This window comes from Dama dama, chromosome 5 (assembly GCF_033118175.1).
Source record: "Dama dama isolate Ldn47 chromosome 5, ASM3311817v1, whole genome shotgun sequence".
Taxonomy (NCBI): domain Eukaryota; kingdom Metazoa; phylum Chordata; class Mammalia; order Artiodactyla; family Cervidae; genus Dama; species Dama dama.
The window spans coordinates 124,330,870-124,356,971 of record NC_083685.1 but is presented as its reverse complement, the minus strand read 5'-3'; the positions used below and the strand labels follow the sequence as shown (position 1 = coordinate 124,356,971).

Sequence of the window (26,102 nt, the reverse complement as noted above, 5' to 3'; positions counted from 1 at the left end):
CTTGTGCCCCATCGCATGTGGGGTGAAGGGCTGGGGGGAGGTGCAGTGAAAGGCCAAGAGCTGCTCCCCCACCCCCAGCACGGCTTCTGCCAGGCCCTCCACTCTGCCCAGCCGGACCCCTGACTCTCTCTACAAGCAGCTGGGGCTGGGGTACCGCAGGAGTCCAAGGATTTACCAGCATCGTCTCAGCACACCTCCTGAAACCCTCCAGGTGACCCCAACCTGGTTTCTGCCCCTAACAAATCCGTCTTAATTCCCCCAAGCTTCCACAAATCCTTTGGGCCTTGCCTGTCCCCTCCTCCTCATGGCTGACCCCTGCCACCCAACCCTCAAAGTAAAGTTCCAGCTTTTATTTTATTGAGGCCTCAGATCAAAAGCTAATCCTTTCTTAAAGAATATCGTTTAATCCATTTCAGACATTGTCCATACAAAGTTAGCGTTACTTTAAAAAGTTAGGACCATGATATAAATTGGTTAAAAAAAAAGGTCCTGATTGACCTTGGGCAACCCCTGGGCGCAGGTCCACGGGGTGGCCCTGCCCCTTTCTTGGCAGAAGTGAGGCAGAGGGTGGGGAGCTGGTTGGCATCCGTCCAGCCCCAGGAGGCTGAACATGGGGAAGGGCTGGCTGGGAGGGACTGGGGGCCCTGGGGTGGGCTAGTGGGTTCAGCTTCTGTTGGATAACAGCCCAGGCTCTCAGCTTCCCAGTCTAGCTGTGTCTCTTTGCTCCTTCTCTGCCCCAGACCACGGCCAAAGCCTCTCCCGTGAGGTCTGGTTCAGGAGCGTAATGGGGAGGCTCAGCGGGCCACTGATGGAAGCCAGGCATGGACTCACAGGGCCGAGAGGGGAGGGGCCGTGGCCAGGCAGGGCTGGGAACCCGGCGGGAACCCAGGCCTCATCCCCGGGAGGAGCTCACTCACAGTGACAGGGCGGGGCGGGGACTGTACCAGCGGAGCCGGAGGTAGGGGCTGAGCAGCAGCCCAGGACCCTGGAAGAAAGGGGCGCCCCCCCAGGAGGGGTCCCGACGGCCGGGCAGCGGGGGGGCTGTCAGGGCCTGGGCCCCGAGCTGCAGAGACGCACAGGCTCCGAGTGTCCCCCAGCCCGGGCCTGAGGAAGGGGGCCCTGGCCGCCCGAGAAGCCCGCCTTTAGGAGCGTCTCCCCTCGGACTCCGTCTCTCCTGGGAGCAGGGCCGGCCCCATGGGGTCTCTGGGGTGTGTGGGGCGGCGCCGTGCAGGTGGACAGCTCGGTCCAGACACAGCCCCGCGTCCTCCGCGCTGGGTGGGAGCAGCTGCGCCGGCCCCGCCGGGCAGGCGGTCAGTGTAGCACCTGGTCCAGCTCGTACTTCTCGCAGAAGCGGCTGGTGAAAGGGAAGCAGGTGAGGTACTCGACCCAGGGCCAGTGGATGGGGTAGACGTACAGCCAGATGACCAGCGAGGCGAAGAGGCCGGCGAAGACCACCAGCGACACCAGGATGAGGGCGCGCTTGCGGTACTTGTCACTTGTGCCGAAGGTGATGTAGGGCAGGAAGGCGAAGGCCAGCAGCAGGCCGCTGAGGAAGCCGAAGATGTGCGCGATGTTGTCGATCCAGGGCAGGAGGCCGCAGACGAACAGGAAGAGCACGATGGCGGACAGGTTCAGGAAGGCCTTCCAGGGCCGCTCCAGCAGCTGCCAGCTCTGGAAGAGCTCCACAAAGAGGCAGGCCAGGAGGCCGAACTGCGACCCTGCAGGGCCCACCTGGGGCGGGCGGGTGGAGCGGGGACACCGTCACTTCCAGGCGCCAGGCGGGAGCCCTGGGACCTGGGTCATCCTCCCCGTGAGCCCCTCCCAGGGTGGGGTCCCCAAAGCTGAGGGCCAAGGGGGCAGGGGGAGGTGCAGCCAGAGCTGCCGGAACCCAGCTGGACTCGTTCCGCCCACTCTTTCTGCAGACACGGAGCACCTACTACGTGCGCAGCGGGTACAGTGAGCAGTACAGACAGCCTGCTCCGGGCAGCGCACGTGGCGGGGACAGACACTGAACCAGCCCGGAGCGTGAGGGGGAACTGACCCACAAACCCTTCTTTCTTAGCAAGAACGGCCACACGAGGGCGACTTCACAGGGCCCAGCCTGTGGCTAAGGGGCGCGCTGGCAAGTGGCCATGGTCACCGAGAGAAATGAAGCAGGGGTGGGGTGGGGTGGCCAGGAAGGTCTTTCTGGAGGTGATCTCTATACGTGACCCAGGGGCATCGCTGCTCCCTTGTGCCCAAGAACAGACTAAGGAACTGGCCAGGAAGCCCCCAGCTTAGCTGTCCATCGACTGTTGAGCCTGACATGGCAGGGGCTGTGTATCCCTCTGGCTGACCCGGGTTGGGTGGTGGTGGCGGTGGAGGGGACGAGGAAGGAAGTAGCAGGGCTAGCCCCACCCCGCCCAGGCCCCAGAGGGCCCCAAGTCCCCACCCCCGCCTGGTCCCCAGAGGGCCCCGAGTCCCCACCTCCGCCCGGTATGGGAGGAAGAGGGCGCTGGCGAGGTTGCCGGTGATGCCGCTGAGGATGAAGATAATGGAGATGCGGTGCCAGCCAGCCAGCTTCTCCAGGTCACGCAGGATGGTCATTTGGAAAATCACAGACACGAGGCAGTGGACCACGCTGGGTGGGAACACACGGGCATCAGCTTCCACCCGTGGCCACCAGCCAGGCACTTGGGGGGCACCGGGGCCTCGCAGGTTGTGCCTTGGCTCAGGGGCCTTCCTCCTGGGGTCCAGGTGGGCGGGCACCATGCGGGCCTGGGGGATGGGTAGCGAGGGGCCTCTTACCCAGCGTGGAGGAACAGAGACAGCCAGAGCCTGTAGAACTGATCGGGGACCTCAGGGTTGAGGAAGGGCAGCAGTCCACACACCTTGTCCAAGCAGTGCACCTGGGGGCGCGCACGGCGGTCAGTCCCGGGGACCAGGCGTTGGGGGAGGCCCTGATGTGGGGGGGTTGGCACCAGACACCCGCTGCGGGAGGGCGCAAAGGCTGCTCACCGTGCCCAGGGCCCCGCCTCACCTGGGAGCAGAGCGTGGCCTTCTCGTGGAAATAGCCGTGCATGAACTCACAGTACTCCCGCGTGGTGATCTCACAGCTGGGGACGGGGAGGCAAGAGCGGACGTCAGGGGACTGAGTCCCGATCCCTCACCCGGTGTCCGGCACCTGGCCGCAGCAGGCATTGCTGGCAGGATGCGTGCCCCCCTTCAGGGACCCTCACAGCATGGACAGAGCGGGCAGGGAGGACAAAGACTGGGAGGGGGTGTCAAGAGGCGCACAGGCGCTCGGGCCCGGGACCCAGGCCGGCTCACCTGCCCTTGGTGCCGATGCAGCAGGGGCGGCCCCGGATCTGGCAGTCCATGTGCGGGAAGCCCGAGCGGTTACTCTTGGCCTGCTCTGTGCAGATCTGCCGGGAGGGGCACGGAGCGGGGAATGGGGCTATGCAGCGGCCAGCATGCCTCCCTGCCCTTCCCGGACCACTCCCCTCCCCGCACACTCACCGGCCACTTGGTGATGTCGTCGGGCCAGATGTGGGCACCGCTGGAGGCTGGCTCCTCGCAGGTTCTGGAAACAGAGGTTGGAGGGGGCAAAATGTGGGGCCTCGGCATCCCTAGCCTGCCATGCCCCCTGGCCAGCACCCCCAGCCGGCCACACCCACCGGCCACGCCCACCGGCCAGCACTCCCACAGGTGACACCAACTACATGACACTCAGCCCCGTCTTCTCAGAGAGCTCAGCTGTGGGTACCTGGGGTCCTGGTTGCACACAGCCCCGGAAGTCCGCTTCTGGCCCAGATCAGACTTGTCCATGGGGGGCCCCGTATCATCCTGCCACTTGACGAAAGTGGCCAGAGTCTCCTGGAGGATGGGGAGGGGCTGGTCATGGCGGGCTGGACAGGTCATGCCCATGAGTGGGCAGGGGCCCCTCCAGGGCAGGGGCTCATTCCCTGCTCTCCAGGTCTCTGGCTCACCTCCCAGACCCCCACCCCTCACTGAGACTCCCAGGACTCAGCTTTCACTTCTCTGGGGCTGGGGAGGTTGGTACGCTCCTTGTGCCAGGCTGCCGACATTGGGTGTGAGCCCAGGGAGGGGGGTGTGAGCCCTGGGAGTGGGTGTGAAGCCAGGGTGGGGGGTGTGAGCCTAGGGCGGAGGGTGTAAGCCTAGGGAGGGGGGTGTGAGCCCAGGGAGTGGGTATGAGGCCAGGGAGAAGGGTGTGAGCCCAGGGAGGGGGGTGTGAGCCCAGGGAGGGGGGTGTGAGCCCAGGGGGCGGGTGTGAGGCCAGGGAGGGCAGAGGAACGATGGATGCAATGTGTAGACACCACCCTTGAAGGGCCCCTCCCCCAGGCTGGGGCAAATGGAGCCTGTGTGGGGGACCAGGGTGGGCTGGCCGGGACTGCAGGGCCCACGCTCCCACCGAGCAGTCCTTCCTCTGGGTCTGGATGCAGCCCGAACGGTCGTTTTGGACACAGCAGCCCGAGTCCCGCTCCAGGTCTCGTTCCCGCAGCACGAGCTGCTCGATCTGTTGGTCCTTCCGGATGCAAGGTGAGAACTTGGCTCCCAGGTGGATCAAGTCAATCTGGGGAGGGGGCAGCCGGGGAGGGGGTTGTGAACTCAGGCCCAGACCTGGCTGGAGCGTTCCTCCCGAGGGTCCTCCTGCTCAGGGGGGCTTCCAGGTCAGACACAACCCCCTCTCTGCCCAGCTGGGGGCGACGGGCAGGGGGCTCCCGGCTGAGATGCCGTCCGCGCCTGGGCCCCTCACCGAGCTGGGGCCGATCCAGAAGTTCTCCTGCTGGATGTACTTCACGCTCTCATACACACCTTTGTTCCTGAGCACCTGGTGCAGGGGTGGGAGGAGGTGGGTCAGGGCTTTCCCGGTCCCAGGGAAGGGCTTCCAGCAAGGGGCTGAGAGGCAGAGCAGGGGAGAGCCCAGAGCCCCCTCCCGCCTGGGCCAGGTTTGTGCCTCGGAGGGACCAGGTGGCCCAAGTCAAGGAAGCCTCTTGGAGGGGAGGCTAGGATTCCCAGGATGGAGACCCCCTTCCCGAGCCCCACTCACCAGCTGGGTGGTGATATGCTGGGCAAAGCCCACAGGCGCGATGCCGTACGTGCCGATCACCAGCAGCGTGATGATGACGTGGACGAAGGTCAGCCAGTAGGTGAAGTAGGGCCTGCGGGCAGGGGCCTTTGGTCAGCAGAGCCGGACTCACAGCCTGACCCTCAGGCCCGCAAGATCCAGCTGCTGACAGCTCTTACCTGCTCCCAACCCTCCGCTATCTTCTTAGACTCGTCCTTTACCACTGCAATTCTTAACACGCACCTCTACGCCTTTCTCTCCCAGTTGAAACCCTCCCAGTGGCTTCTCGCTGCTCTGAGAATCAAGTCTAATGCTGCCCACTCCCACTGGTTGCCAGGCCTTGCTGAGCTTGCCCATCTTCCTGGCCTCCTTCCTCTCCTCTTGCAGTTCTGGGAATGCAACGCAAGCCCTACAGCCACGGGGCCTTTGCACATGACGCGTCCTTTGCCTGAGATGCTCTGCCCGTCTCTTCACCCAGCTAATCGCTGCTCCTCCTGACCACACACTTCCCCACCCTCTGTTCACTCCCTCTCTGTCCTCCTTCCCCGGGACACACTCCACACCTGCTATCACTTAATTTTTTGTGATCTGGGGTTCAGTGTCTATCAGGTTGCTGCTAACTGTACACAGAAAATGGCCTGTTTGCAATCCTCTGGCTTCCCCCAAGGTCTTGTGCACAGTCCCTCTCCACAGGCCCCTCACTCGTGGTCACCGCTTCTAACCATCCCTCTGATCCACCACACCTGCCCTGCTCTGCTGTCCCAGGGCCTGCGTGGCGCTGAGTGAACGCTTGTTGTCTGGGACCCAGGGAGAAAGCAGGCCCAGAAAACAAGAAGAGGCAGCAACACCCGATGACTCCTCTCAGGTGACGTGCATGCTCGCAGGGTGACCCCGGGGACTGTCCCTGCTCCCCTGACACATGAGAGTGGCTCATCAAAGGCTCGCTGAACAAGAAGGGATGCTCCGGGAGAGGGCCCTGGGGGGATCTGGAGGCCCCCCGGTCCCTCCTGGGTGGCTCCCAGCCCCTCTCCCTGGGCCTACTCCTGGGAGCAGCCCTCCGGGACAGGGAGCACCGCCAGATCTCGGAGCGGCGGGCGGCTGGCGGCTCACCGGTGGCTGTCGAAGCTCTCCAGCTGCCGCTGCACGGTACTGCTGATGCTGCGGCGGTAGGTGCGGTTCAGCCAGGCGCCCACCACGCCCAGCCCGTAGTGCCGCTTCTTCCGGTCGAAGGCAAAGTGCTTCACCTTGGAGGCGATGCGCTTGCCGCGTTTGGTGGGGGGCGCTGGGGCTCGGCTGGACTCCTTCCTGGTGAGGACGGCAGTCTCAGCCGGGTACCCTCACCCCCTCCTTCCCACGAGGGGGGGACCAGGAGGGACCTGTGATCTGGGGAAGCCCTCCACAGCCCCCCAACACCCGGGAGCCGCTACCACACTCCACCGGGAGGACTGTCCAGAACTCACAGGGGGACCTGCTCGGGGGAGATAGGGGAGGCCGAGTGCGGAATCCCCCGGAAGTAGCTGGCGGAGAGTGGGGGCGACTCAAACACGTCATCGGGCATGGAGCTCATTTCTTCCTGGGGTAGGGGTGGAGTCGGGGACACAGAAAGAGACAGTGTGAGGAGTCACTGTCCCCCGCCCTGCCCCCCCAACAGCTCAATTCAAGGGCAGGACAACGTCGGACAGGCTCCCAGGGAGAAAGGGAGGGGAAGGCACATGTCTGTGGGCCCTGATGGTGACTCTCCTGGCTGGCACCTGCCCCATCCCAGGCCCTCGCTCTGCCAACAAAAGATGGGAGGGCCCGGGAGCTCCGAGAGGTGGCACCCCCATCCCACAGACGGGCCTCTGGACATCTGAGGGGCTCCCGGCAGAGCGCGATGGATGCCGGGTCTCTTCCCCCAGCTCCCGCCCACCCCAGCCCCCCAACCCCGAGGGCCCACACACCCCGTGCTTGCCTTACTAAAAAATGAGGAGTCGAATGTCTCCGCCCCGTCGACCACGTCCTCCTCTAGAGAGCTGGGGTAGGCAAAGCTGCACTTGACCACCCGGCTCCGCTGTCCCGTGGCCTCCAGCACCGAGCGCCCCTATGTGGGGCAGAGGCACGGGCGTCAGGCCCAGGGGAGGTGGTCCTGCCCCGACACCAAAGGGGTGTCAAAGCCATCCGCCCGGGGACGTGGGACCCTGCGCAGAGCAGGAGCATCTGGGCTTCAGCTCCTCCCCTGGCCTGCACACAACACTCTCTCCGTGGTTGGCTGCCAACTTCTCCTGGTGACCTCCAGCCCTCGGGCTTGGGTACCTGGCATCCCACCACTCACCCTGCACCCTCACTCCCAAGGTTTGGGCTTCCTGGCACAGCACTGGGGCCCCTTTCTGATCCCACATCCCACCATTCCTTTTGTGACCACCCTTCACTAAAACTACCTGCTACTGCCTCTTACCCCCAGGCCTTTGCATAGGCCATTCCTTCTGCTGAGAATGCTGTTCCCTTCCTGGTGAAACTTTCTTTATGCCTCTCAACTGCCCTCTCTGACATCAGCCCCTCTCCTGGCCAAGATGGGGCAGCCCCTCCTGTGGGTGGGCCCCAGCACCTGTCACACCGCATGGTGACATCACCCCTCACCCGAGCTGAGGGCTCCTCCAGGGCAGGGACACTGGCTCAATTCTCTCTGTGATGCCCCTGTGCCCAGCACAAAACGGGGGCTCTGCAAACATGGGTCAGGGAGCGGTGACTGTACATTTCACTTCCTACTTCTCCCGCCTATGTGTTGGTACAGAAACCAGCTGCCCACACTAGGGAGAAGCGGGGCTAGAAGGATGTGGGTGAGTCTGCCTACTGGGTTGTAGCCCCCTTCTCCGCCCAGGGATCCCAGAGCAGCCACTGCCCCGGCACAGACGGAAGTGCCTGGGATGGGGGAGAGAGGGAGCAGGCCGAGCAGTGGTGTCCTTACCTTAAGCAAGGCTGCAGCAGCTTGAAAGCTCATGTGGGCCACAGAGATCCTCTTGCGGCGGGGCAGGTGGGAATAGCCGGAGCGGACGCTGGTGAAGGAGGTGAGGGAAAGGACCCCGGGGGTCAGCGGTGGGTGCGGGGCGTGGGGCCGGTCCACCTCGTCCGGGTGGCGGAATGCCCGTCCTCGGGCCAGGGGGTCCACGATCTGGGCGGGAGGGAGGCTGTGAACAGAGGCCGCCGGGCACTGGGCCGAGTTCCCTGGTGCCCCTGCCCCCGGCTGGAGCCCACCTTGGGCATCTTGCAGGGCTTTGGAGACTCGGTGTCCTGGAAGGAGGGCACCTCCTGGCTGGGGAGCTCCAGGTCCCGCTGGCACGAGGCCTTGAGCCGGCCGTAGCGCACGCTGCAGTGGTGAAGGCTCCGGCGCTGCCAGTGCTGCCGCTTCAGTTCCCAGTCCCCGCTGACCCCGAACCACTGCGCCGCGCCCCTGCGGGGGCGGCAGGGCACAGGGCGCGCGTCAGCACAGCGGCGGAAGCAAGGCAGGCTGCGAGTGTGTGCAGTGGAGGTGACAGGACACGTGTGCATGCAGCGGGGGGTGGGGAGGCAGACTGACACCCACTCAGTGTCCAGAGACTGGATGGACAGAGCGGGGGGAATAAAGGCCAGGGCCTGAGAGCTGAGCTGGGGAGGCCCCGGGGAGCTGCGGTGTGGCACAGGCTCACCCCCAGCTGCTTGACCCTCTGCAGCCTCCTTGCCAGATCTTCTTGCCAGGCACAAAGCCGCCTGGGCCTCAGTTTCTCCGGCCTGGAACATGGGCTGCCTGTCCATGTCCCCCGGAAAGGGGCTTGGGGCCCCAGAGTGTCGGAGTCCATCGAGTGATGGAGGGGGTGTCTGCTGGGTGGGGGGCGTGTTGGCAGGGCACGCATGCTCACTTGCGGATGCTCTGGGACAGGGAGGCCTGGCGGCGGAAGCCAGGGCGCTTCTCCGGGCTGCCCTCCTGCCATCGCCCTCGCGGCTCCTGGAGGCTGACGCTCTTCAGGAGGGCCGGGTTCTTGGGCCTCTGCCCTCCGGGTTCCTGGAGGCGGGAGGGAGAGACGGGCTGTGACTCCACGGAGCCCCGAGCTCCACCCCCAGCTGCCTCTGCTCTTGCTCCCAATGTGAAAACCCGGACAGGACAAACCTTGACCCCAGCTGACCCAGAGCCGCTTTCTCATTCTGAGGGTCAGGTGGGCCCTCTTCTAGGGTGTTCGGGAGCCCAGCACTCACTTCCCCAGCTCCCCATCCAGAGCTCCGTCTCTAGGTCCTGGCCGTGGCTAAGCCATAGGCTGGCCCAGCTTTGCGTGTTTGAAAGCGCCCTTGGCTGCGTGGGTGGCACGAGACGGCCTCCCCGGGGCCCCTGACTGCGCGGGAGCCCATGCTGTGAGCAGCGGGTTCTCAATGGACTCTTTATGGAGCGCTGGTCGGGATGCTGGCAACGGTGATTCATCCCTGTCTTCCTGCACAAGCGGAGCGCTGCGAGTCGGGGTGTCCCTTCCCGAGTCACAGACAGTACACTGCCCGCAGAACGGCCGGGGCTGGCGGGCTTCCCTGGTGGTCCAGTGGCTAAGACTCCGTGCACCCAACGGAGGGGACCCAAGTTCAATCCCTGGCCAGGAAACTAGATCCTGCATGCTGCAACTAAGACCTGGCACAGCCAAGTAAAAATAAATAAATAAAAGAAGGGACTGGGGCTGGAAACAGCCGATTCCCAAGCGGGACTGGCGAGAGTTTCCTATTTTCCCTGGCTGGCCATGAGACCGAGCTCCTGAGTTCAGGAGTCACTCCCAGTGACATTGGGGGCCAGGAAGGAGGGGGTGAGGCCTACGGCAGGGGCTCCAGCAGGCTCCAGAAGGGCCCCCTTCCAGGAAGTGAAACTGCCCTAAGGGTACTGGGGGCACAGCGGGGGCCCCTCTTACCTGGGGCAGCATGCTGGCCTGCTCGCTGGGGGCCGGGGTCTCGGGCGGAGGGATGGTGATGGACAGGTTGGGCGGCTTGCGGCTCTGCAGGCGGCTGCTGGACACTGAGGAGACCCTCTCGCCATTCTTGTCATTGGAGGCCATGGTGGGTGAGGGGGCGGGGCAGCTGGAAGGGAAACAGAGGGGGCACAGGTGTATCGTTGAGAGGCGGCAGGATGGGGGGGGGGACACGGGGACAGTGCAGGGTGTCAGGGCGTGCCACGGCGGGCAGCCCAGATTGAAAACCTGTGGACAGTTGGTTCAAACCCGACTCCGGATACTAAACCACGCAGCAGCACAGAGTAGGGCTGGGTGGGTTGAGAAGGCCTATTTTCATCCTTCATTTGCATTCTGGCCAGCAGGAGCCTGGGAGGTCCCCAACTTGTCACCTCCTTCCGTTTCTAGTCTCTGCTTCAGGCGAGGACCACGCCCAGAAAGGAATGTGAGGACCAGGGATGCAGAGCGGCTGTGATCTTGGCCTGCCCATCAGTCTGGCTAGAGCAGGCCAGGGGGCCAGAGGGCAGATTCCTTGGACAAAGGGCCCTGCCTTGGTCCCTGGGGCAGGGCTTGGGGAGGACGGGGAGAAGGCTCCAGGCCACCCACAAACAAGGGACCCGCAGCTGTGCAGGGAGCGGGTGGTTCTCAGAGAAGGAATCCCTGGGCTGCGAGCGAGGAAGAGAAGGTCCAACCTAACTCCTGGGAACATGAGAAAGCCACCGGGCTAGTCCCTGTCCCCCTGGACTGCCAAGTTCCTCTTTCAAAAGTAAGTGAAACTGCCATCTGTCTGCTACTCTTTTCTTTTCACAAAGGAAGAATATTACATCTTAATGATAAAAATGATACATGAGGATTGCAAAAGAAAAACACTCAGACGACTAAAGAAGAAAGTGAACTGCTGGCCCGCCCGTCACCCCGTGTTCCAGGAAAGAGCTTGGTGTGCACATCTCCAGGTGCTTTTGTGCATCTGGAAAAGGACACAGTACTTAACATTTCATTGTTGTTGTTGACTTGCTAAGTCGTTCCGACTCTGAGACCCCACGGACTGTAGCCCACCAGGCGCCTCTGCCCACGGAATTCTTCCAGTCAAGAATACCGGAGTGGGGGGCCATTTCCTTCTCCAGGGGATCTTCCTGACCCAGGGATCAAACTTATATCTCCTGCAGTGGCAGGCAGATTCTTTATCACTGAGACGCCAGGGAAGGCCACTTAACACTTTAGATGCACTCATATTTCTCTACAGCATGGACATCCTTCTCTGTCAATGCAGACAGACAGGCCTACCTGATCTGTCTTGAAGACTGGGAAGGTTTCTAAGAATGGAATGTACCAAGATTTACTTAACTCTAGACTGATGGTAGCTTAGATTTGTGTCCAGTGTTAAGGAACACCCTTGCCTATATCACGTGTGTTATGCCATGCTACACTGCTTCAGTCCTGTCCGACTCTTTGTGACCCCACGGACTGTAGCCCACCAGGCTCCTCTGTCCATGGGGATTCTCCAGGCAAGAATACTATTGGGTTGCCATGACCTCCAGTGGATCTTCCTGACTCAAGGATTGAACCCAGGTCTCATGAAACTGCATTGGCAGGTTTTTTCCCACTAGCACCACCTCTGAGTTTTATAACAAGACAAACTTCGAAGGGGAACTACTGGACTGAAGAAAAGTGTGTCTTGAATTTCAGAGGAACTTTCCAAATGGCCCAGCCAGGAGGAAGTAGCAATTTACCCCCATCTGGGGCTTTTCCATCCTCACAGGTGACACTGACTCGCACACCCTCTTTGACCCAACAGAACGAACATCCTCTGACTTGACTAGTCTCTCCATTTCACCTCTCACTCTGCCCTGTGACCTTTGTCTTGCTAAAATCCTTTGCTGTTTCCTCTCCTTGCATCCCAAGGCTGCTGGGGCAGGTCTGATTTCCCTTCACTCACATCCATCTTCTGATCGGGGTCGGGACACATGTGGCCAAGGTGCTGGATGTCAGGGCAACACAGCGGACACCTTTGTTTCGAGTCTGCCTTCTTTCCCAACCCTGCCCGGCCCCCAGGTGAGGCACCATCGCCTCTCACCTGAAGGGTCCCAGCAGCCTCCTGACTCCTCCTGACCTGCTGCCCCCTCGAGCCCTCACCCCAGGACCATTTCCCCCTAGTGGCAGAGTTTGCCTTTTAAAAGCACAAATCATACCATGCTCAACACTAGGCCAGGATCTCCAGTTCTCACTTAAAACCAAGTCCAAACTTCTCACTGGGGCCTCTGGGCCCCTCGGCCCTTCGTCTCCTCCTTGGTCCCCCCCCTCACCCCAATCAGGCCACCTGGGGTCCCTCACTGCCCCACACCTGCCAAGCTCTATTAGGAGGTGCTGGGGCGTCATGGTCAAAAGCACAGACTGGAGCTGGGTGGCCTGGGGCTTGACTTGCATCTGATCACTGGTCACCTAGGTCCTCACCTTAAGGGGGAATAACCCCCTCCCCTAAAGAGACATCCTGGGCGTCACATGATTGCACGCATGACACGCACTTAGGCAGCATGGCCATAGACAGTCGTTCTGGAATGTTCACAGCGCCACGTTCACTGGAACTCAAAAGGTGGAAACAACCCAAATGTTCATCAAAATACAAGTGGAAAAGGGGAGAGAGAGATTAGGAGCTTGGGATTAACATACACACACTACTCTACCTGGGGCTCCCTGTGGCATAGAGGTAAAGAATGCTCCTGACAGGAGACTCATGGGACAAGGGTTCGATCCCTGGGTTGGGACAATCCCCTGGAGAAGGGAATGGTAACCCACTCCAGCATTCTTGCCTGAGAAATCCCATGGACAGAGGAGCCTGGCGGGTTACACAGTCCACGGGGCTGCAAAGGGTCGGATATGACTGAGCACACACCCCTTCCTTCCTTCCTCACTACTATATACAAAATAGACAATCAACAAGGACCTACCATATAGCACAGGGAACTCTGCTCAGCATTCTGCAGTGGGTCTTCTCTGGTGTCACCGTGGATAAGAATCCACCTGCCAATGCAGGGGACACGGGTTTGAACCGTGGTCCTGGAAGATCCCACATATGGCGGAGCAACTAAGCCGGTGCATCCTAACTTCTGAGCTTGCACTCTCGAGCCTCTGAGCAACAACTATCGCACCTACGCACTGCAACTACTGAAGCCCGTGCTCCACCATGAGAGGAGCCACCGCAAAGAGAAGCCCGCACACCACAACGGAGAGTAGCCACTTCTCTCCACAACTAGAGAAAGCCTGTGAACAGCAGTGATGACCCAGTGTAATTAAAAAAAAAAAAATTCTGCAATATGGGAAAAGAATCTGAAAAAGGATAGATATATGTACATGTATAACTGAATCACTTTGCCGTACACTTGAAACTAACACAACATGATACACCAACTATACCCCAATATAAAATAAAAGTTTTTAAAAAAGTGTACTATAATCTTTGGGGGAAAAAAACATACAAATGGGTAAACAAAATGTACTAAATCCACACAAGGGACTATTACTCAGCCACGAAGTGGAATGACTCACTGAGCCAGGCTAAACACAGATGAACCTGGAGCACGTTAGGCTAAATGAAAGAAGTCAGACACAAATAGACCACATACTCCAGGGGTCCAAATGCAAGTCCAGAAGAGGCAAATCTAGAGAGACAGAAGAATGAGTCATGGCTTAGGGCTGGGGGTGACAGCTAAAGGATGGGGGTTTCCTTCTGAGATGATGAAAATGTCCTAAAGTAGATGAATTTTACGTGAATTGTATAAATCAAATGTGAACTATATCTCAATAAAGGTGGTTAAAAAAAAAAGTTACAGGTGCGTGCTCCATAAATGCTGGGCCTCTGGTTGGGACCCTGCTGGCTCTCCCCAGATCAATTAGCAATTGTGCACAGAGGTGGCTCCTTTCGTCATTCAGGTCCCGGCTTGAGCACCACCTCCTCCAAAGAGCCCTCCCTGACTGCCTGAGGCAGCACCCCTCCCCCCCCATGTGTCTCTCCATCACTTCACCCTGCTTGTCTCCCTCTTGCTGCCTCATTCACAGCTGCATCTCTGCCGTCAGTGGAGTGCTGGCCCACGGGCAGCATCAGTACAGACTGAAAGTCAGATAAGCAAGCAAGGAGAGCAGCTGGTAGCTGGGGTCCGCGCCACTCGGCTACCCAGCTTCCTACCTTCAGGCTGTGGGCTGAGCTCGCAGTTCCCTGGGTCTTGTTGCTGAGGACTTTAGAGCATGTTCTTAGTCCTTTCCTCACTCTGCAGAGATGCTCTGGGGTCAAGTCTCAGCTCTGTGGAGAGGTGGCTGGATGCAGAGACAGATGGAAAGACAGATGACTCCAGGTCAGGCAGGGTCGCTTCCTTGGTGCTCACAGCCTATAAGGAAGGGAAGGCAGGCTCAAGGGGGTATGTCAGGACCAATGCATCTTTCCATCTTCTTGACTTCAGCCTTCTCATCTATAAAATGGGGATCATTCCACCAGCTTCAAAGGTGGGGGATTAAGAAATAACCCCCTCTTCTTCACCCCTTGTGGTGATGAGCTAGGTTCTTCAGGGCGCCCGGACGCCAGGGGCCTCTGGGCGTGTACTTAACAAAACCACATAAAGACCCATGCTCTGGGTTGGGAACCATAATCAATACACTTCCTACTTTCTTTTCTTGTTTCTAGAGAACTTTACTAGAAACACTGAACTTTTAAAAATGCAGGCATTATTGGCTATCTTCTGATCAAGATTTCTTTTCAATTAGACAAAGCCAGATATTCAAGGCAGTGTTTAAAGGATTCAGACATGTTTTGCTGTCATTTCGGCTCTTTAACAATTAGTTTAGGTGAAATCTATGTCTGCAATGCAGGAGACCCAGGTTCAGTCCCTAGGCTGGGAAGATCTCCTGGAGAAGGGAATGGCTACCCATTCCAGTATTTTTGTCTGGAGAATTCCATGGACAGAGGAGCATGGCGGGCTACAGTCTGTGGGGTCGCAAAGAGATACAACTGAGTAACTAACACACACACACACACACACACACACACACCCCATAAAAGGATTAAAAAGTGAACAACTCGTGGGGACTTCCCTGGTGGTCCAGGGGTTAAGACTCTGTGCTTCTGCTGCAGGGAGTGAGTTTGACCCCTGGTTGGGGAACTAAGATCCCACATGCTGTGTGCTGCGGCCAAAAGCAAAGAAAAAAAAGTGAACAACTTGAGGGCATGCCTTTGTTTCTGAGAAGCCCTGCATGGGGGACACGCTGGTGTAGCAGAGTAGGGGCCCCTTGATGGAGCCCCTGAGGGCCGCTGGGGGCAGGACCGGGTCAGGGCCCCAGGTGGGCCAGGCCTTGCCTGATCTTTTATGTGCATTATCCCACTCAGTCCTCGAAACTTGCTTCGAGGTAGATGTTATCAACTATCATTTTGTGGGTAAGAATGGAGGCTCAGAGGGGTTGAGTAACTTGCCCAAGCTCACACAGCCAGGATGGGGAGCAGCTGGGACTCAGGATGCTCTGGCTACAGGGCCTGAAGCCTCTTTGGAAACAGGAGCCCCTTCTCCCTAAATCCGGAGTACGCGAGGGGCCAGAGAGCCTCCTATCAGGGAGACAGAGCAGAGCCCAGCCTGGAGAGAAACTTGGTCGAACATCTCAGCTCTTTGCAAACTGTGCTCCTCAGCGGCCTGGGGTCACCAGAGGTGCCCAAGGGGCTGCCTTGGGGTTAACTGGAGGCTGGGGGAGGGCCTGGGACCCCCTAGATTCCACAGGGCAGCAGTCCTCTGGCTTTGAGCAGGGCCTTTCACCTCCAGTCCTATAACTGCAGATGAGAGGAGCTCTGGGTATAGAAGGGGTGCCAGAGAGCTATCTGAGGCCCAGCTGGGGGCCCAGGACGCTTCCTGCTTAAGGCTTGACCAAGACTTGGGCGTCCTTCCTTCTATCCCATGTGTGGGGAGTTCTGACCCACACCCCAGGGCAGAGGGGCTGTCAGCAGGCACCTCAGACGCCACTTGGCACCACTCAGGGGACCGCTCCATGACAACAGCCTCACCTGGGGCCCCAGCACGGAAACTTCTCCTGCTGGGCCGCCCCGGGACCAGGGCGCGGTGAGAGGGCATCAGGCGGGCACTGCCTTGGGAAACTGGCACCAAGGATGAGGGGAGGCAGTGGGGGAAGCTGGGGGGAGTCTGGGGCTGCCCGGCCTGAGCTCAGTAAGGTCACCAAATAGGTAGGATCCCTGGGTGACTCGGAGCTCCTGATGAGAAGAAGGGCAGACTCAGTCCAAGGCTGGGGGAGGAGGGGGGACTGGACCCACCCCGGGGAAATCCTAGCAGTCCCGAAGAGAAGTGGCCAGTCCCAGAGAGCAGAGGCAGGGCGGGGGCGCATTTTCACGTGGAGCCATTTAACTGTCCTTGTAGCGTGGTGCCCAGAGCCTTGGCCTGTAAGCAGCGTGACCTCCACAGCCTCAGTTTCCTTCTCGTTAAGCAAGGTGGTTGGACAAAATGATGACCTGCCATGACATCCTCAAGCCCACATATTGGGCATAAAAACACCACTTTGCCTCGGTCACTCTCCCCCTGTAGAGGGGGTGTGCCCCAGCTGATGCAGACACAGGGGGCGGGGGTACCAGAAGCCTAGCCCCTGCCTCCGGACTTAGGGAGGGAGGAGCTGGGGATGGCAGGTGTCTGGGGTAGATTCAGGGGTCGTGGACAGCTCTGGGCGCCTGTCATAACCCAAGTCTAGGGCGTGGAGGAGCCCAGATGGCAGAAAAAGTGCTGGAGTGCTGGGAGCGCCTGCCCCGCCCAATGCTTATCTCCCGCGCCCCAAAAGTGCTTGCTCATTGCAGAGGAAATTGTGACATCCTGGGACCAGGCTTCCTCCTGACCCAGTCACATCCGCTGCTCTCTGAGACCCCCCCCAGGCCTGCTGCAGCATCCAGCCCACGGATCAGGGGCGGAGAGGTTTGAGGGCCTGACCCACCTGGCTGGACCACTGCCACCTGACTATAAAAATTCTGGCCTTGGTGGGGGCCTGTCCCAGAAAAAGGCCTTCAGTCCCAGGGTACCCAGGAGACACCAAAGGGGCCTGGGGAGAGGAAGGGGGTCCAGCCTGGAGTAGGGGGGTACATCCCCAGAGCAAGTTCAGTACAGAGTTCAAGTCACCCCAAGGAACACCCAGGGTCTGAAACCCCACCACCTCCACGCCCAGAGGCATAGCCTAGGATCAGACACCCATGGCAGAAACGCAGACTCAGACACTGCACGCTGGTTTCGCCAGGGAATCCGGTTTCCCCACAGGGTGGGGCCGGGCACCGCCAGCTGAGCCCCGTCCTGGCAGCGACAGCCAGGACAAGCCAGGCCTCCCCACAGTGGGCAGCTGCCCCCTCCCCAGGCTGCACGGGCCCACCGTCCCCTCCCCACCTGCCCCCAGGTGTGGCTCCATCCCTGGGAGTCTGACTCTGGTGTCCTGTTTCTCTCTCCACCTGCCCACCCCCCCAACACACCAGCTGGTTTCTGAAGCCACCCCCGGGTCTTGCTCAGGGTGGATGGATTTTCCACACCCCCCGGGGCTCTGAGGACCTCCCGAGCCAGAAGCAGGCAGGGCAACTTGACGCACGACTCAGACTGCGTGTGGCCAGACGTGGGGACACAGGGGAGGAAGGGTGAGCAGCCCCTCCTGAGAGAGGCTTTCTGAACCATGAGATAAGGTCAGGAAGGTTAGGGGATCCCCCAAAGCGAGGGCCTCAGGCCCCCCAAACAGAGGAAGAAGAAACCACCATCTGGCCCAGAGGTTCCCCCCAGCTGGTGGCGGGCGGGCAGTCTGGAGGGAAGGGAGGCAGCCAGGCGGCTGGGTCCTGCCTGTCCCCCCCGCTGAATCACAGGATGTAGGGGTGAGGGCCGGGGGCGAGGAAGTGGCCTCTCCCCCCTCCTTGCTTCCCTGTCACAGAAACCGAAACCCGCTTTTTTCCTCCCCACAGCCGTTCTGGGAACCGGGTCAGTTTTAGAAAGCGGCAAGGAGGAAGCAGGCCCTCAGGCAGTGTGCAACTTCCCAGCGAAAGCCCTGGTTCTGCTGAGCTGGGGTGGGGGCCGGCGGGAAGTGGGGGGTTGCTCTGGCTGCCGCAAGGCCTGGCAAGGGGCAGCTTATGTAAAAGGTGCCACCTGGCCGGGCTCCCTACCGGCGGCCCCACACTGGCCCAAGCAGCCAGTGACTCACCCTGAATGCCTCCCTGCCCCGGCAAGAGTGAGTGCGAATAGGAGGGCCTGGCAGGAAAGAGCCAAGAAGGCCAGCTGAGGGTCGGACAGGATCAGGAAGACCAAAAACGGCCAGATGAAAAGCGAGGGAGGCAAGTGTCCCAGGTGGAGGCCGCAAACCCCACCATTGGAGTTAGAGGAGTGGGGAGGGGATGCCCATCTGTCTCTAGAGGCCAGCGGGAGCCCTCCCCAGGAGCCCCTTCCTCCTGGCAAGCACCCACTTTCCCAGGGGAGCCAGCTGGCAGACTTATTTCACAGGACGCCCTTCAGCCCAGCTCCCCCCAACAGACAGGAAAAATGAAACCACTTGTGGGTTGGCACCCCAACCACAGGGAGAGGCCCCACTCACAGAGGGCCCTGGCCCAGGGAGGCCCGGATTTATCCTGCTTTTTGCTCACACTAGAGAAGATGAAGAACTTGAGCGCAGGTTCAAGGACCTGGGGACCTTCCCCATCCGAAACCAGGCTCGGGTTCCCCGTGACCCAGTTGGAGAGGCTTGGGAGTCACAGCCGACCACAGACACAGGAAGCGGGCGCCGGGCTCCAGGCTGCTGCCAGGAGCGTGTAGGAGCGAGGAGGACAGGTTGCCGTGTTCCCAGTCCCCACCCTGTACCACCCAGAGGTTTGCTCAGGACCACACACCAGTGGGGGGCTAGCTGGCAGACATGTGAATGCCCCATCCCCTGTGGGGACCCCAATTCCAGAAACCAGCTGGAACTGCCCAAGCCCCACAGACCCCCATTCTAAGGTGTGGTAACATGCGGGGACAGGCATTATTGGGAGGGAATTGCCACCAGATGGCCCCAACCGACCACGAGGCTGGGCCCTGTCCACCACGGTGTCCTCCCCGAGGCCCCACTGGGAATCCCTGGCCTCCAGGAGGTGCTGATGGAAGCAGACCAGGGGCAGCAGCTGGGCAGAGACCTTCCAGACCTCAGACAAGTCGCAGCCTCCAGCGGCTGGGGGCTGAAGGCCGCTCAAGGACAACAGCGGGAAGGGATGGAGTGGCTGGTCCTGGGATGCTCTGCCTGGCAGCCTGGCCTCCTCTGGGAAGGTGGTCTATTCCCTCCTGGTTCTGTTGTTCCCGGAGCACAGCCAGAAGGCTCTGGTCCATCCAGGCTGGATACCAGGGCACAGGAGGGAGCCTGGGGGGGTGGGGGGACATGCACCACTGGGCACCACGCTGACCCAGGCCTGGCATGAACCAGGCTTTGCTCCGAACACTCGTGAGGATTTTGCCTCTCTCAGGATCTTCAGGTACTGGGAGCTGGGTTTCCACTGGTCCTCGGAACCGGTAGGACCTAGCACATGCTCAGTGGTGGTGGGGGGGGAATGGATGCAACGAGGGTGGGGGAGGAGGAGAGGCCACGTCCCTCCCGCCGGGGGCTCCCAGACCCCGAGGTGTTTCCAGACACGACCAACCCCAGCACACAGAACAGGCCTCTGTCTTGTGCTCGCGAGGGTGGAGGACACCCAGTTTCCACCCACGCCTTGCGGCCTGGCTCCAGACAATGAGAAAGCTGTCCCACTTGGGGAGATGGGGTCAGAGGCCCGGCCCTAAGAGCTGTGGGATACTGAGCAAGCCACTTGGCGTCTCTGAGCTTCGGTGTGTTATGCATAAGAGGCTAAGGAGCCTCTCGAGATCTGAGGCTTTGTCACCTAGGGGTCACCCTGGGAGCCTGGGGAGCCAAGGGACAAAGCTTGATATTCCACAGAGAGGTTAAGCACTTCGCCCACTGTCAGGCCCTGGGCTGCCCGGGCTTGCTCACCTCAACACGCTCCTGATGGGATGCTGGGTGCCCCTTACCCCTGGAGGCTGGGGTCGGCCGTCAGCACCGAGTGAAGATGCCAGGCAAACACTTTTCAGCTTGTAAACAGTCACTAAGGAGCTAATAAACCAGACTTCCCAGAATCCTGCCCTGGGGCTTGCTCCATCCCTGGAAGAAGCTGGCCCCAGTCCCGACGCCTGCTGCAAGGGCTCTGGGACACGTGGACATGGGCCAGCCAGGCCCTTTGGACCAGAGTGGCTCTCCGCACGGATAACCAGCTCCATCTCTCCACCTTGCTTTGGAGTCACTGAGGTCCTCTTATTGAGAAATGAGAGCTGAGGGGGCTCACACTCTAGCTTGGCCACCTACCCGCTGGGAGACCGAGCAAGGTATGACTTCTGAGCCTCAGTGTTCTCTGCTGTGAAATGGGGTGATGCAGCAGAGATGACATGAGATGGTGAGTGCCCAGCGCCTGGGAAAATTGGTGGAGGGTTAATGTGTAGCTTCTTTTATTCCCGGCTGGCCTCCGCCACCATGGATGACTTGGTTTCTACATCTGAGCCAAGCACCCCAGAGGCAGCAGATCTCTGACAGGTGGGGAAACTGAGGCTCGGAGAGGTGAAGGCACCTGTGCGAGGTTACACAGTTAGGCCGTGGGGCTGTGGCTTCCTGTCATCTGGGAACTGGTGAGGCAAAGTGGCAGAAGAGTGGGCAGGGGGTGGTGACTCAGGAGCTGGGGCGAGTTTGGGGTGCACAGGCCTTTGACTCATGAGCCCCTCCCCGCCCCCCCAAGTAGAAATGACATCATCTAACGCTTGGTGGCACTTCCCAGCTTATCTAGGGCTTTCACAAACATTCCCTCATCCTTGTCCTTATCTTACGATTGTCATTGGCTGATAAAGCCATCAGCTAATGAGCCAGGACTTGGGGCAGACTGCAGCTCCAAGGCCGGCTTCTATCCAGTCCCGTGCAGGTCCCCTTTTCCTTCCAGGCCTTCTGGGGTCTGCACCAGGGGGCAGGACCTTGGGAGAGCCACCAGGAGAGGGCACGACCACCCGAGGATCCTCGTGGCACAAGCTCTGGGGCCATACGTGGGAGGTAGAGAAAGCCAAGCTGGCCTGGCTCCCGGCTCCAGGCAGCCCGGCCAGCGGGGAGCAGGGCTGAGGGTCACGGCCTCCACAACCGCCCCCCGGCCCCCCAGCAACATGACGCACATGCTAGAAGGTGGGGGCCAGCAGTTCACAGCCTGGTCCTCCCTTCCCTCCCTCCAAAACCACCCTCCATTCCCATGGCCTTCATGACACTGAGGTCCCCCACCCCGGACCCAGCCACTTCTAGAGGATGACACAGCCTCAGTGCCATTTCACAGCCTGTTCTCAGCTCATCCCCTCAACAGGCCATGAGGTAAGACCTCTGGCCTCATCGCGAGTCATCCCAAGGACACATGGACATGTCCCTGTTACTGTGATGTTTCTGTTACTCCCTCACCACGCTCCTCATGCAGCCAGACACCTGCCCAAGCTTCACATGAACCACCACTGGAATCCTCTGAGGCAGACCACTGTGACCCCGCTGGGGAAACTGAGGCACAGACTATTTAAGTGACCCTCCCCCCATCCTACTGACCACACTCTCATAGCCCAGGCACCTGCCAGAATCCGGGCCTTGCTTTTTGACTCCCCCAGCTGGGAATCACCCCGTCTCACTGCCACCCCTACCCTCCCGGCCAGCATCCCTGATGGGCCCACCTTGTCTGCGCTGCCCACTTAGTGCCAGCCACTTTCCCAGATGGTCAGATGGCATCACCAACTCAATGGACATGAGTCTGAGCAAGCTCCAGGAGATGGCGAAGGACAGGGAAGCCTGGCGCGCAGCAGTCCATGGGGTCGCAAAGAGTCGAACACAACTGAGCGATTGAACAACTTTCCTGGAAGGCTCAGAATGTGTCTTCCCAAGGCTCTGAAACCGCAAGCCTTGCATCTGGGTCCCTTAGATAAACTTACTGAATGAGGGAACATGGACACAGCGCCTGTCCGTACTGCTCTGATGCGAAGAAGAAAATGCTTTCTCTACACCGGTCCTGAGAGCAGCCCTTGCTTCACAGCCTCCCCGGCGTGGTCACCACTCCTCCCCCAGACTGGCCCAGCTGGATGGGAAATCGGGAGCAGAGGCGTGAGCTCACTCTGGAAATCCCCAAGGGTGGCCAGGGCAACACTAAGGTCTGCTCCAAACTGGGTGTCACGGAGACCCGAAGGGGACCTGCAGTCCAGAGTGTACATCCCCTTCGAAGTTCCACAAGGGGGCAGGCAGGGGGCTGGGGCCACCCTAATCCCGCCACCCCTCATCCCAACCCACAGGGAAGTGCCAGATGGCTCATTCAAGTCACAGGCACAAACATACCATCCCTTGCCTTCCTGTTCTCATCTGAGGTCTCTCCTGGGGGAAGAGTTTACACAGCAAGTCATACACCCTGCAGAGAAGTCTGGCCACCACCACTGACCCGGAGCTGGGCTTGGACCCCAGTGACCCCCACAGTGCTTTTATGGTGTGATTCATTCCTCCTCTTAGAGGACCAGGAGCCCCCACCTTGGGCAGTGAGCATGTGCCTGTGTGTGTGTGTGTGTCCATGTGTGTTACACCAGGTACTGCTGCAACTCAGAAATGAGTAAGTGAGGTAGAAGTCACCTGGTACTCTGTTGCCAGCTGGTGGCATAGGGTTTGAGGGCTGGGCCTGGGAAGAGGCGGCCCAGGCTCAACGTGAGGCCCTGCTGATTACTTCCTGGACAGCTTTGTGCAAGTCTGACTGCTGCTTTGTGCCTTCAGAGGCACACAGAAGACGGGAGGTCGCTATTACAGGTTGTTCTTATTTGTTTGTTTTCGTTTTAGCTGAAAAGGTGAAAGCCTCACTCCAGCCTTTTAAAGTTAAAAGATTAAAAGAAGCCCCCCAAAGCAAAAGTCAAACCAGAAACTGCCACTTGCCCTCTGACCCCACCAGGGTTCCCAGGTCAGGAGGCCAGGGATCACAGGTAAACAGGATGGAGGGTAGGCGTGGGAATGGAGATTGTCAAGAAGTGGGCAGGGAGAGCAGTGAGGGGGCCTGGGCTCCTGGGCGTGGATGGCCGCTCCATCCCACCCTGCCCTCTCTATGATAGCCCCCTGCACAGCGGCGAGCCCAACGCAAATAGTTAATTCAGAGTTGTCCCTACCGGGGAACCCCCTGGCCTGTGGCTCCAATGACCCCCATCTCTCACTGGGGCTCTGCTAACAACATGAGCAGGGGGGGGCCTCGCTGCACTAGCATCAGGGCCCACCCTGGGTCTCTCATCTCACCCAGAGTTCCCACAGCCACCAGGGGACTTTTTACTGCCGGAGGGAAGCAGACTGTGAAGTGGCAAGGAATGTGTCCTGGTATTCCTCGGTTGTTATTTTCCTGGTATAAAGTAACTGAGGAGTTAGGAGTAGGTTCAGAAGGGAAAATGACAGCCAGTCACATGGTGTCAGGCATCCAGGCCCGCCCAGCAATCAAGGGTTGGGACAGTCTCTGAGAACAGAGCTCGCCCCCTTCCCACCCTCCACCCTGTGCGGATGTCTGACCCCCAGGGCTGCCCTGGCTCACCCGGCGTGGGAGGTGCCCTGGGGGTGAAGCACTCCAGGGCCCAGCTGTGAGAGAGCCCCTGTTTCCAGCCCCTCCCCCATGGCACCCAGAACTGCTTAATGCAGGGCCCGGGGTTTAAGTAGGGAAGAGGCTGGTGGCACCAAGGGCGGCCTGCTGTTATGACAGGACTGCCCTCATGCCTTCTTACCGCTTATCTCATTCAGGTTTATTCCTCCTCTAACCCTGGGGAAACTGAGGCAGAGAGGGGCAGTAATTGAGAAGCAACCTGATGGACTGGGTACCACGCCAAGCTCAGCGCAGCACTCCTGACGCTTCCAGCTGGGTAACTCTTCATGGTAGGGGGCTGTCCTGTCGTGCACACCTCAGGGTGTTTAGCATCGTCCCCAATCTCTACAACTAGATGCTGGGAGCCACAACACTCCCCCTCCCCACCCCACCCCCAGGTGTGACAATCAAAACGTCTCCAGACACAGCTGAATGTCCCCTGGCAGGCAAAATCACTCCCCCAGGCCCCTTTGAGGATCACTGCTCTGAAAGAAGCTTCGCTTTCCACTCTGCTCTGCCTCACCTACAGCAAGTGACAGTAACATAACACAGATGCTGGGCCCATTCCATTTCAGCAAAAGCCACCCACACAGGGTCCGAAGGCTAGCCACTGGGGAAGAGCAGCTGGTCCACGTGGGGGTCAGTCCGCAAGCCCTCCCCTCCTCAGGCACTCCAACTCTCGGCTCCAACTCCAGGCCTTCTCCCTTGGCCTTCCACCCCGGGCTCCCCTCTGCCCCCGGAGTTAGGGGCTTATACTCTAGAGACATACTCCTCTCTAACCCAATGCAGTACCCTGGAGGAACGGAGAAGCTGGCGGGGGGTGGGGGGCACCTTCCCAAGCCCCTCTGTCCAGAAGTCAGGACTCCTGGGTCCAACTTCTGAGCTCCGGTCCGGCCTGGCTGCGGCACCGGCACCTGTTTCCACCCCGGCGAGGCCGAACAAACTCCGCCCCGGCCGCTGCAGCTCACCCAGGAGAAAGTGGCCGGGCGGGGAAGGTCTGAATTCCGGGCGCTTCTGGGGCGAGGCGGGACTGCGCGGTCCTGCCCTGGGGCTTTCCCCCTGCTCTTCCTCCCGGGACTTTAAACTGCGGCCCAGTTATCCTGTCCCCGCCTCTGGTGACCCGTGGCCCAGGGACCCGGGAGGTGTCTTATCCGAGCTGAGCCTAGGGGCCGACAGACCCGATCCAGGGGCCCCGACCCAGTCCAGCCCCGGCCTCCGGTATCGGCCCACGTGGGGCCAGCGCCGGCCCCTTCGCCGGTCACGCACCGCCGCCCCGGGCGCGACCCCGCGGCCCCTCTGGCACCCGGCGCCCAGCTGCCGCGAACCGGCCCCTCCCGGCGCCCCGCGCTCACCTCCCTGCGGCCCCAAGTCCCCGGGACTCAGCTCCGAGCTGCGCCGGCCGGCCGCTGGGTAGTGGCTCCCGGGGGCGGGGCCCCAGCGTTCCGCCTCTTCCCTACCTGCGCGCGGTCGGCGGGGGCGGGGCCGGACGCCTGGGCGGGGCCGGGCCCTGGAGGCGGGGCCGAGCCCTGGGTGGGGCGGGGCCGAGCTCTGGGGGCGGGCCCAGGTCCTGGAGGCGGGGCCGAGCTCTGGGGGGCGGGGCCTCGCTCGGTCCCCTAGGCAGAGCCGCTCCAGGGTCGCGCTACCCTTCCTCGGTCGCTCCAGTGCTGTACTGGGCAGAGCCCTATTTTCCGCCGGAGCTGCTCTCTTCCGGGCGCCGTCCTCTCCTCGCCCGATAAAATTTAGGTATAATCTAGGTCTGAAGTGCCAACATCCCGTGAACTCCCAAGAAAAGCCTCTCCAATAACAGCCCCCTCCGAGAGCCTTCATCCCTGAATCAAAAGAGCCTGTTCCCTTGGGCCTTTTAGCCCTCAGGCGTTCCTTCAGACTCATTTGGAGAGTCTCGCCTGCAAGTCCTGCTGCGGTTGCCGCCTCCGGGACGCCTCCTCTGATTTCCATCGCTGCTCTCTACTCTCGTCCACCGCGAACGCGCCCTCCCCCGCATCCTGCCGCAGCGAAGGCTCCCGGCCGGGCCGAGACCCGGTATTACTCAACTTCCCCCGCCCACCCGCCCCCGGCACTGCGTCCAGGCCTGGCGCCGAGGGAAGAAGGGGACCTAGGGTTTGCTTCTGGGAGAAGCCCTCGCTGAGTGCCTGTGTGGTGGCGGGGTCTCTGGAAAATTCCAGGAATCTCCTTTAGGGGAGACCCAGTTAAAAAAAAACAAACCCGTGTGGCCTTTGGCCCAATGACACGGAACCTTCCTAATGGGGCAGGACCTTCGTTGGCACGGATGCCTGCATCTGAGGAAAAGCATTCAAGATCTGGAGATTGGACTGCGGGGTCAGCCTCCGGGCCGCGGAGCCTGTCTGAGCCTGTTCTCAACATAGTAGCCACCCCGGTCCCACCTTCTTACCTGTGAAACCACTGGTGGTGGCATCTCTAC

The 26,102-nt window shown here is 60.5% G+C and overlaps 1 protein-coding gene across 3 annotated transcripts; it reads right to left on the bottom strand.

The window, feature by feature from the left end:
* Positions 1-383: 383 nt before the first annotated feature.
* On the bottom strand, positions 384-25,122 carry RHBDF2 (rhomboid 5 homolog 2). Of its 3 annotated transcripts, none has more exons than XM_061144747.1 (20): positions 25,015-25,122; positions 14,180-14,378; positions 12,945-13,017; positions 9,964-10,129; positions 8,941-9,083; positions 8,300-8,495; positions 8,013-8,216; positions 7,020-7,148; positions 6,529-6,641; positions 6,179-6,373; positions 5,051-5,162; positions 4,757-4,831; positions 4,412-4,573; positions 3,746-3,855; positions 3,499-3,562; positions 3,310-3,404; positions 3,020-3,095; positions 2,788-2,888; positions 2,467-2,620; positions 384-1,731 (listed from the first exon to the last, which is right to left on the bottom strand). In XM_061144747.1, exons 3-20 carry the CDS (start codon positions 12,971-12,973, stop codon positions 1,312-1,314), a joined length of 2,544 nt encoding a protein of 847 aa, XP_061000730.1. In that variant the 5' UTR covers positions 12,974-13,017; positions 14,180-14,378; positions 25,015-25,122; the 3' UTR covers positions 384-1,311. The 3 variants fall into 3 exon arrangements, with proteins under 3 accessions (XP_061000730.1, XP_061000731.1, XP_061000732.1); XM_061144748.1 differs by lacking the exon at positions 25,015-25,122 and adding an exon at positions 22,005-22,073; XM_061144749.1 differs by lacking the exons at positions 12,945-13,017; positions 25,015-25,122 and adding an exon at positions 22,005-22,026.
* Positions 25,123-26,102: the final 980 nt, after the last annotated feature.